General features: G+C 38.6%; 1 protein-coding gene across 2 annotated transcripts; it reads right to left on the minus strand.

Moving 5' to 3' along the window:
* Positions 1–6: 6 nt before the first annotated feature.
* DNAL1 (dynein axonemal light chain 1) lies at positions 7–11,879 on the minus strand. 2 transcript variants are annotated; one of them, XM_057366298.1, is made up of 8 exons: positions 11,810–11,879; positions 9,685–9,723; positions 6,693–6,802; positions 5,974–6,029; positions 4,413–4,468; positions 2,982–3,108; positions 2,427–2,567; positions 7–1,043 (listed from the first exon to the last, which is right to left on the minus strand). In XM_057366298.1, exons 1-8 carry the CDS (start codon positions 11,810–11,812, stop codon positions 970–972), a joined length of 606 nt encoding a protein of 201 aa, XP_057222281.1. In that variant the 5' UTR covers positions 11,813–11,879; the 3' UTR covers positions 7–969. The 2 variants fall into 2 exon arrangements, with proteins under 2 accessions (XP_057222281.1, XP_057222275.1); XM_057366292.1 differs by having other exon boundaries at positions 2,427–2,570.
* Positions 11,880–11,997: the final 118 nt, after the last annotated feature.

Genomic DNA, 11,997 nt, shown 5'->3' on the forward strand with positions numbered 1-11,997 from the left:
TCATCTCATTTTACCTTCCCCACTAATTACAGATACTTTCTCTCACTGCTTATACCTGTGCTTTCACAAAAAGTTAGTACCCCCAAAACCAAAATTTTCTGTCCTCGAGCCCAGGTCTTCTGTTTGCTGTTTGTTTCTGTTAGTTATCAACCTACTTAGTTATAGGAAGATTCCAGAGCTGAAAAGGATTATGTCCACCAGTGACCCAATCCAAAGCCAGAAACCACCTGTAGGATAATTGGCTACATATTCCAATCTAAAGGAATTTCTTAGTAAGAGGAAAAAAAACTAAGCAGTTATTTTAGTCTTAGTGAAACCATGCAAAGAAATCCCTTTGCCTCTTAAAAATAAATAAATATATAAGTTACACATGGCCTTCTGAGCAATGCAGTTGAGTTCCAATGTGAGAAGCCCATTTCAAAACTTGAAGCCAGGAAGATGCGTCCATCAGACCAATATCTTTTYGTGCAGATCTCTGCAGCTGCTGGGCCTGTTTGGCATAACACTTCAAGGAATGAAAAGGCAAACTYGCATATTAAAAATACTGAGAAAGTCCCACGACAAAATTAAACACAACAAAGCTTGTCAGGTGTCTCTAAACCACAACATTGTTCTTTTGGCTTCAGTATTTCCAATTCAATGTTGGCCAGCAGCACCAAACAAGCTAAAATGGTTCTTATATAACCCAAGAGTGAACAATAAGCACCACTAATCAGGAATTTAAAACAGCTATTAATTTAAATAAAGATCTCTTGCTAGCCAAACAGCAGGTAAACTCAGCTCCACTAGTCTCTGCGGAAGATGTCATAAGCTTGACAATTTTGGTAACTAACTCTTTGGGTGAGAGACTGTGGAGATAAGCTGGTCTTTTTAAAACTGCCCAAAGATTTTCTTCAAAACAAATATATTTATAAAAGTTTATGTGCCAAGCTATCTGGAGTTACTTTAATACCCAACAGGAAAATGTCATCAGTTTACTCCTTCTGCTCCTTCTCCTTCCTCTCCTTCTTCATCTTCTCCTCCTCCTTTAACAACTAGCGTACCTAGGAAGAAAAAAAAATTAAAATAAATAAATAATAATAATAATAATAATAATAATAATAATAATAATAAAAATTGAAGACATAGTTAATGATGATCTACCTGAAAGCTTATCTGTCCTGTTGGAAAGAGTCAAGAGTTGTATTTCTTGCCTGTTTCTAACCAACATGAACTTTTACATACCTGAACTGGTCTTAACTAGAAAAGCCTTCAACTGATGAGCTCCTCTGTTGGATTTTTTCCAACTTTCTGGGTAACATGGAATAAAAAGGTACTAAAGCACGGTCTGCAAAGATCAGCCTCACTYAGTCTTTGGGAGATGGACCAAGTCAGTTCAATTGCTGAGAACCAACCAGCACACCACCCTTCCCTTGTGGGGCCCCTACCTTGTGCTGCCTTTTCCAGGACATAAATGTCCACATTTTAGTGTGGTTAGTAAATCTAACCCAGGGTACTTTTGGCTYATACCAATATGTGCCCTATTCCATTTTTTTACGCACAAAAATTTCTCCTTTTGTTTCCTACTACAACAGCAAATGGACCACTGCAGGCCATCCTTCCTAGCAGTGCAATTTTCTCATCAGGCTTCCACTTTCTAATAACATTTTTTACCCCAGTTGATGTGGTTTTAGATACAATCTGGTAATAGAATCCCATTCACCGCTCCTTGCAACAAAGCTGTCTCCTCCTGTTGACATCCCTTTCCCTGCTCCTATTCTGACTCTTTGTCAGTTTTATCAGTCCTGTACTCCCCTTCCTGGCTTTAGTGAACAGCTAACATCTCCATTGACAGGAATTAATATATTTWAAAATAGATTTCAAAATTATCTAATTTTTAGTCCCTAATCAGAACAYGGTTGACAATCTTTTCATATCAGTGTCTTAAATAGGAGAGGATRGCTCACAAATTGAAGCTTACTTCAGTAAAGGAGAGGAATATTCAGCATTCATGAAATTTGCATGCAGTTTTGAAACCTTGCCCTTGCATCAAAAATGAACAAAAGCATATCCCAGTCTATCCCCATTCTCTCATGTCACCTCTTTTGTTGGGAAAACTGCAATTCAACTTGGCAGATGAAAGTCTAGTTACCTTATTGAATGCTAAATCTTTCAGTTTCCTATTAGGTATTTGATAAAACTACTTGGGTAACTACAGAATAATGCCCARTTGTAGATTGCAAGTCCACTTGGATTTAATGCTCCAAAATGCCTCAAACACTGCAGCCAGGATCTCAGYAACTACTTCTGAGTAACTCCAAAGAAGAGGGAGCAATATTAATTTCATGGGCACACAGATGAATCTCTGAGGTTATGATTCATTTCCCTGTGGCTGTGTTTATAGTCAGCTTTTAACTCACCCCAATTGCCTCATGCCCCAAACTCACCATCCAGCTTTCTCAGGTTGGGTACCCGTTTGGTTGCTTCTTCGATCCAACTGGCCTGATCACCTGCAAATCTCTCTTGTATAGGATTGCCTACAAACACCAGTTCCTCTAGTAAKGGCACCTCTGACAGTCTCGCAAACTCTGCTGCAACCACAAAGGCAAAAACACCAACCAGATTGTGGAACATGGAAAGTAAATCTGCACCACACATTCCTTTCAAACTCAGTGCAAACATAAAGAGCATGGGATGCAATAGGAGAGGGACTGCTGGGCTCTAAYTGGTGTGAGGTTAAAGAACAGGGATGCGTTTTAAAAGAGGTTGGAGAAAGATGATTCAAAGCACGAACTTAATTGGACTTAGAAGTTAAGTTCAATATTCTAACTATTTTTACTCTCTTGCATGTGTGGATGTTTAGGGATTTTGCACATGTCTGCAAGCTTGTTAGTTAGAATCAAAGCTCCATGAGATACAGCGCTATTTTTCACTTGGTGACTTAACCCATGCATTCRCCACACTACAGGAGAGTCTCTATGAAGTAGAGATGCACGCCTTACCCCAGTCTTTCACCAAATTATTTGACATATAAAGAACCCTCAGTTTCTTCATTGCACGGATACCCCTCAGCTTCTCAATTAAGTTGTATGAGATCCACAGCTCCTCTAAAGAATCAGCAACTGCCTCCTGGAAAATGACAGGACTACTCAGATAAGCAGAAGCCCATCTTCCTCATTATTCATACTCTTTCTTCATCTTCTACAGGTCACCTCATGTGAGAAAATATTACGGTATATGGGTCCTCATTTCCTTTTAAGCAGGTCCCTAATTATTATGCAAAGCAAATGCTCATGGGAATTAAAAGCAAAATTATATATTCAAATATATGTAAGGAGGACAGAAATTGCTATATTAGAATAAAACAAGATGTAGGTGGCTAGATAGTTGTTCTTAAGGCATATGGGTAGAGGAGACAAATCTGTCTCCTTGTGCACTGCAAGCATACATGAAGGGAATGCAATTCAACAGCTGYTTTAGAAGGGATGTTATACAATGTTATTCACTCTAGTACGTTCTGGTATGTTTGTACCTGCTGGCCAGAAATCGCTTCCATAATTCTCTCAAAAGGGAGGTTTTTTTAAAACCAGTCCTTACATACTAACTCTGCATTTCACACTTAAGAGATATGGCATCTCTGAAGATGAGAATAGCTTTGAAGAGAAACAGTATCTCTTGTAAAAGAAAATAATTTATATATTCATTTTAAAAATATTGATTGGAAAAAAAAAACAATTCTTCTGGCCTGAATTCAAATATAACAAAATGGATCCAATATTTTCCTCAACAAATTTTCCCCTACTAGGTGGAGTCAGCCCTGCCACCTTACTCTGAAAGCCATACAGTTTCAGATGCCAGTTAACAGAAAAGGGACTGATTCTCAGGAAGTGTGTGTTTATAGGACTGACAATGTTTGTATTAAAGAAGCATAGCCTAAGTATCTTCAGGCAGAAAATTCTGCATGCAAAAGGTGTATAGGAATTATATTCATGAAGAGCCAGTGAAATTTAAATGGCTTTACAGATAGACTGCAGTTTTCAAATAAAAGTTCTGATCATCTTTATTAAAGACAACAAAATCTCTCTAAAATTCTTTTGTGTAGTAAATTAGTGTAGCAGAATTTCCAAACATGAAAAAATTTGAGTGAAAAAACCTGTTGTGTTGGTTTTACTTGGCCCAGTTTTTGGAGGTGGGGGGGCCAAAAAGAGCTTTACCTCACCCAGACCCAATAAACCTGTGAATGATTATCTGAAAATTCAGAAGCAATGTATAAGAGRGGGAAAAGATGATAGCAAAAGGAGAATATGAAACGTTAGTATCTAATCTTATATTCAATTAATTCTATTAAATTCACCAAAGACTTAATATGAACACAGGGGAATTACTCCTTATTCTATTTYGTTAGTGAAGAATTGATACTAAAAAGTACATACCAACCCACTCAAGTTCTTTATGTTATTTCTTCCCAAAGATAGAATCCTCAAATTTTCTGTAATAAATTTAAAAAAAAAATCTTTTTAATAAACCAGTTTTTTTAAATAAGAAGATGCTGTAAGTCAGGTAAAATGCCATATTCTGCTTACAAACTGCACTCTGAACAGGSTGCCTTAAGAAAGAATAACCTAATAGAAACAAAACCTCCTGACCTAAACAGATCAGCTAAACAGTTTAGACATAACAGACTGACCTAAACAGTTTAGAAATAACAGCTAAATAGAAAGCTGCTTATGTGTAGGTTACCTAGCTGAAATTCAGTCTTGATATATACTGAATAAAAATTATTATTTCACCTTGCACCTGAACTCTACTGCTGACTTGCTTCATTTGATCTTACATAGTTAATATCCCTTCTTTCCCAGGCAAAAGTTGTTCTGGTCTTATTTTAAGGCAGCAGATTTGGTTTCAGTTCCAGGGAAGCATACAAAACTGCCTTACAGATACCTGATGAAAGACATTTCAACTTAGTTCTAGTTTGTCTGGCTTTAGCATCAAATACTTAGTACAGACTRGATGTTTTGAATCTACATTAATATATGTATATATTATGTTTTAAAGGCTTTTAATGTTTTATCTTACTAAAAAATTCATTGGTTTCACTTCTATGTATAACTGCCTAATTATTTTTTCTCATGATAGTTAATTGAAGTATTACAGAACAATTATTTGGAAAGACTACCGGAATATTTTTTCCCTGACTAGTATTTCCAAATCTTTTGAAGTCTGAGTTTATTATGAAAAGAAGTTCATCAAGCTCTTTGACAGATCTCTTGGTGTGCARTTGGAGAGGATGAGATTCCAGGTTCTTTATCTATCCAGCTGACATTTTAATGGGAACAGAAAAGCCTGGAAGCTCCACTTCAAAATCTGCAGCTCTTTTCCCACCTCATGCCACAGTCATARTCTTGAGGATGGACCATTAAGGCTTCTGCTCCAAAGTCAGTAACTCAGGAATTTTAAAAACAGGTGTCTGAAAAAGAGAAGCTCTGCTTCTAGACAGAGGGCACATCCATTTCTAAAGTATGAACAAAATGAAACCAAATATATCCAGTCCTCTGCAAAGTAGAATGAYTGTTTTTCATTTAGGTCTACAGCACTCCAAACTTGCTGGAACCAATATTRCATTTGCAGAGTTGTTGAAATGCAGATGGAAAATGGTCATGACATCACATCACTCTAGAACTGATTAGGTGTTGAATATCACAGCAAGGCCCACTGGAGGTACTGAAATGCTTACTGAATGGAATTTTTTGTTTGTTGCACTGTAAAACATCTGTCAAGGCTAGTGCAGGGATACCTGCTTCAATACACCTCCRCTGCTCAGCATGCATTCTCCAGTAAGACTTATCATTTTAAAGGTCACTTGTAATGTTCTACAAGGAGGRAATAAAAAAGGATAGTAATAGGTACAAATAAAGCTGGACACATGCAACGAATGATGCAACCAGGCAACTAGAAAACAAACACATCCAAATGGATGGCTGGCTTGACACTTACTTAAGTTGTTCAAGTTGGCGATTCTATCAATGCAGTTTGTAGATAGCGATAGTTTCCTTTAAAAGAAAGAATAATCAATTCACAGTRTATAAGAGATCACTACATTGGAAGAGTTCCATGTCCAAACACCACTGCATTAGAAATAATTGTATGTTCTTCTCTCATTAGACGGTGAACTAACTGCATGTGTAAACAGACTCAAAATATCCTCAAACCATCAAGATTTCTGCAACTTTATTTAGCATCTGGGAAAGTACCATGAATTATTTACACGATGTACTGGATTATCTTTTGATGCCTAGCCTTACCAAATGCATGGATGTTTACTTCTGAAATTACTCTAATCTCYTTCTGAAGTCCTGCTCAAATCACCTCTTTTTTTTCATGAATTTTCAAGTGGATCATAAATGTGCCAGTTAGCTGRTAGACTACAAACACAGATCTGTAATTATATATTGATCAACAGTATATAATTTTTCAGGGGACAAMTATTAATACAGAATCTACCCTAACACCTTTTGAGTTAAGTTACAGGGGTCTTTGAATTAAAAAGGACAACTGTGTGTTGAAAGAGAAACTCAGTTGAGAAAAAAAGAGAAAGCTGCTGCTTTGAGGGCCACACTTAAACATAGTAAATACCTATTTGCAGTGCACAGCAGAAAAACTGAAACAAAGAGAGAAGAATACTTYGTTTCCAATATTTTGTTAAGTGAACTTACTCGCAGTTAACAAGAGCAGAGAGAGCGGCATCCATCTTCTCCACAGGAGGAATCTGCCCATACAGTTTTACCTCCTTTGCCTCTGAAGCCTTCTGGCCACTTTTTTCTTCCTAAAGAAAAGAGAAGGTGCWGAAGAGGCTCACTGCTACATGCAATTCCAAAAACTGCTGTACTAAAAAAATTACTCAAAATGTGATTACTATAGAAGTAATTCAAATATACTACCGGAAAGATAAAGCATTTTGAGTACTGTTATCAAGATGCCTGCTGGTGTAGCATAAAAAAGGTAAGGCTAACTTATTTTCAAAATATCAACAGAACTTATACATTACATATGCTGGTTTTTAAAAGATGTGTTACACTTGATCAATTTAATCAAGTTGTATGTCATAAAGAACGGAGAACAGATGGAAAGTTAAAACTCTGAATTAGGGTATTTCCATAGAGACTGACATATTGAAACCTCAGCTAGGTCCAATCTATAGCAGAAGCAGATTTTAAAAGTTCTGACAGAAAAGTCTCCTTCCCACTTCACCCAGAAATTTCAGAACTCATGCCCAGTTCACAACACAAATTGAAGACAGGAGTGTGTTTAGGGGGAGGACATCAATGGATTCACGCTGTTAAGAATCTAAAAATAAATTTCTAATTAGCCATTAAGAAAGAGTAGGGAAGATGTCACAGTTTAGAAAATACAGCAAAAGACAAATATATTTACAATCCAGGTTGATAATTTTCTAAATTAAATACTTTGTAAAAGTCGGAGCCTTAAAAAAAGGCTGTAACGTCAGCATTTCGGTGTATTAAAAATATATATTCTATTAAAGCTTTTAAAATTCTGAAGTGATGGCAATTATTGACTAAATACTTGGAACAAGTATCTATTTRGAGAGTAGCAGCAGTTTTGACAGCTGCCTCCCTGACAGCACAAAGGGAGCATTTTGTCAGTTCACTCAGTGTTCAGTGGGAGGACTGGAGGTCCATTAACAAATGAGAAATCTTGGCTCTTTCAAAACAAGGACTGTTGTCTTCTCCCCCACTTCATGTATCTACTGAGAAGAGAGATAGCTGTGTGTGTCCCAGTTTATATGGCTATTTTGTAATTAAATTAATYATATCCCATAACTCTTTTAGTATCCCACAGCAGAACATCAGGTTTTGATAACATCATTTTTCATCTTATGAACCAAAATACTTCAGAAAACTTAATTTAATTTGAAAAATCATATTGTCTTGTACATTTATTTATATTCCAGTTTCTGTCCAAATTCAGTGTGACAGTATTTTTACTCATAATTAGTGATTTAGCAAATAAACATGCCAGATGTTTTGCTGGAATATGGYTATATGTGTTCAAGCAAAGTATCTTTATCAATGTGAAACTTCCATTTTCTTTTCTAAGAACAGCACTGTATCTATTTGTATTTACACTCAGTTTGTAATCTATCAGCTTATACCAACAAATAAAAATACRTTTTTTCCTAAAAGCATGAAAGGTAGAGAACTTCCAAATAAGATTGTGGCCAGTAGTGAGCACCTGCAGGAAGAAAATTCATCCTCATTGCCAAGTACTTCTGTAAGCAGCTGCACACCCACARTATGCCACAGAGAAAGTATAGGTAGAACAGACACATCTTTTTAAGAACAGGTTACATGTTTGCCAAGTTGAAGCTGCTTTGATTTCAAGTTGCTTTGATGTAACTAATGTCACCCTGACTGTAGGGCATAGGTAAACCCTTATGCCAAAGGGAAGAAAARCATTCAGAATGCAACACACCATCACATCCAATTGTACAAGTCACATGGATGTGGATTAGGAAGAGTAAAAGGCGGATTTAGAGCCACCTCCAACAACTTGAACAGAAAAGCAAATTCAGCACTTCATGCCTAATGTTAATGGAAACTCACTGACACAGGCCAATTCTGTCTAAGAGACGTGACAGAGGCAAAAGAAAAATAAATCTGTAATAGAAAACATGGAGCTGAAGTTCTGGAAGTCGGAAAGAGTGATGGAGGGAAAGCAAACTTTTTAAATACACAGTTCATACCTCTAATAATACTAATGTCTGCAAGTTGTTGCATTCTACTACTTACTAGGAGAGCAGGAGTGAAGTTTGTGGGATACACCAAAATAATTGGAAAACCCTGGAAATACTGAAGGTACTAAACAATGATAAAATTCAAAACRGAAGTCATCTTCAGTTACAGGCTAATACCTTGAGCTTCTGGCTTTCAAGTGTACCTGCCCACACTCTCACATCTAGATCTTCTGGAAACTAAAATGTTTATAAACCCTTGCTCCAGCAGCTGGCCAGAATTAGCAGGGAAGTGCATGTACACCAAAAAGCACATCTGTACCTTTGTCTAAAGTTCACTGAGTCTGGGGAAAGATTCTCCCTGATTTTAYGGGACAGATGAGCATCCTACATGATCATTTGAAATTACATCCACATCCTTGCCAACACACAGCTTTCTGTAAGACCAGGTCAGCCACCACAAGACAAGTGAGCTTCTGTATTAACACAGTGCTTTAAGAAGGAAAAAAAAATATCCAAGCAACTCATTGAATGAAGCTTAGCACAAAATGAGGGACGACATGTCAAAACACATGTAGAAGTTTCACTGGATTTAGTACAGTAAGAATTTTACACTTGTTTTTTCTCTGGGAAGGACTGCTTAGGTAAAGTGAACAGAGTATAATTAAAACATAATACATTCCCAAATTTGAATGACTTTGTAGCTTCAGGCGAAAGCATATTCAACAGAACAAGGCAGGAGGGCAAAACAGACTCATCTTCACCAGTTGTACCAATTTAACAGAAACATATAGAAAGTCCAACAGAATGTATTATACAACAACAACAGTAATCATCATTTTACTTTGTGAAACTTYTTAAAGCAGATGTTTCATTGTATTTCTTACAATGTTTGAAAAACAAATTAGCTGAATACAGTCAAATCCCATGGCGCTAGATACTGTTTTAGTACTTACCCATCTGGCTAGAGCTTCTTTGATGGTTGTTGCTTTTGCCTAAAAATGAAACAAATTTAAGTGAACATTCACTGAAATTTTAAAGTGGCAAGTTCACTTCAAATCTATTTCCCTTCCCTCTCCTGCTTGTTTGCCCCCACTTACACCACTTTCCTGTATTATCTTGTGTCAGCCAAGTCAAAGAAGCTGGAACCCCTCAGTGTCCCGTAATTTTGTTTTCTGGGGTACTTTGCTGCATTTTCAGAAGTAAACAATGGGCTTAATGTCAGGACATTATCTTCCTGGTCATTCTCTGACCCATGGCACATTGCTTATTAGCTTCTATGGTGAAACTCATTTCAAAGGCATAAGAAGTTACTGCACTTAAAATCTTAAATCTTTATACATTCTATTGTGCATTAGCAATTTCCTCTCTGAAAGCGAGTCTGTGACCAGACAATGATACAGCCGCTTAAAATTCACCGATGAAAATGAGGTGCATCCTGCCAAAATTCAAGAGCAATCTGGATTGTATATATTTGGGGTTTCTTTCCAATTGTTTTCCATTGAGTTACATAATTTGATGTGAAAACACGTATTATTCCATTTGGAAAAATCTGAGAGCTGCTTTTTAAGGCCTGGCCCACTGACCAACTTTCTGTTGTCACTAACTCTAACTTTTCTATCTCACATCAGAGTCTTAGCAAAACCACATAAAGCTATCCAAAACAGTAATATATAAACAACATCTTTAATGCTTCTCTAAACATTAAACATACTTTGAGATGTCTTTTGGATTAAAAAGGTTTCAGAGATCAGTTGTTTACAAACACTGATCAAAAGCCTCCTTTCTACAAAAACAGGACTCTGGTTTTGGCATCTCTGTTGCTCTTAAGTGTAGCACTATCACATGTGCATAAAAGCAGCCTTTCAGGTAAAGGTATCTCCCCAGTGTCTGCCAAAGATAACACCTCCTCTGTTCTGAAGATCACACCCCTAAGTTCCCACTACAACAACCTCATTCAAGCCGATTAACAGCTATCAGTGTGCCAGCAAAACCAGCTGGCTTTCAGTTGATTGGATTTTTTGGGCAGGAACTTCATTGCCTTTTTCAGTTATGGCACCCAATCATGACAGCATTTGGRTATGTAATCTTGGTCACTCATGTTGAAGGCAGAAATGGATTTATAAGACCAGTGCCTGCTGCTGTTTCAAAGTCATGCTTAAAAACAGATTGGAGTTTAAAGACACTGATCCATATGAACACAAGGACCAGCTTCTTCCCTGACCTCTGCTGACTTATCTCTGCCGATTTGATGGAAACATGGACATCAGCACCGTGTGTTATCTGGAGAGCACATATCAGGGACTTAATTTTCTTTGAGGTGCACTTGAAATTTCTATAGCTAAATCCCCTTCTGCCAAKGGAGGTTACTTAAGGGAAACCTCACTCTGAGAAGCTTATCTGCAGGGTTCCTCTATCTGCTTATTGAACCRTTTTCTACAGGTGTTTAGAGAAAAGAAAGCCATAATATTCAAAATGCCAAGCGAGCAATGAACACCCTGAAGAGTCACTATCAACACATCGGGAACAAGAAACAGAATACCTTAAGGGAAAAAATAACCACATCTGTACTAGTAAGAGTTGCAACAAAAGATGTGTTTTCCCCTCCAAGACATGGCACTTAGACACAGAGTATTTAAAAATTTAGACCCCTAGGAAAAAGCAAAATAGCAACACTTCGCCTTTATTTGCAGACATTTATTTGTACATTTATCTGTTAAACAGATGAAATCGGAATTGCATAGCAACAGATACCAAGCTAATCGCTGTAGAGATCGCCGACACTGAAAACCACGTACTAACTGAGGTTTGTGAGACTCCCCTCTTCCCTCACTTATCCCCGAAATCCCCCGCTGCCAGGGCACAGCAGCAGGCACAGCCCCCCGCCTCAGCCGCTGTCCCGAACCCCGCGCTGCCTCCCGGACGCCTCTGGCCGAGCCCGGGCTGCTCAATGGGCCCGGCCCGGAGGGCTGCACGCCGCCCCTCACCGCCCCCGCTGGCCCAGGACCGCTGAGAGCCCGGCCCCAGCCCCGGCCCCGACCCCGCCGCCGGTCCCGGAGCCGCCCCGGCCGCAGGACTCACCATGGTGCCGTTGCTACCGCGAACGCGGCGGTCGCTACGGGCGCGGGGAACGCCCCGCCCGGAACTCGCGTCGGGGGCGGGGGCCGCGGCGCCTTGTGGGACCGGGCGGGGCGGGCTGGGCCGTGTCCGAGCCCGGCACCGGGAACACGGGGAACCCCTCGGGCAGCTGCCAGCACCCGCAGCTGTGG

The sequence above is a fragment of the Malurus melanocephalus genome, unplaced genomic scaffold (genome assembly GCF_030028575.1).
Source record: "Malurus melanocephalus ecotype Western Australia unplaced genomic scaffold, MMel_1.1 scaffold_2, whole genome shotgun sequence".
In the NCBI taxonomy this organism is placed as follows: domain Eukaryota; kingdom Metazoa; phylum Chordata; class Aves; order Passeriformes; family Maluridae; genus Malurus; species Malurus melanocephalus.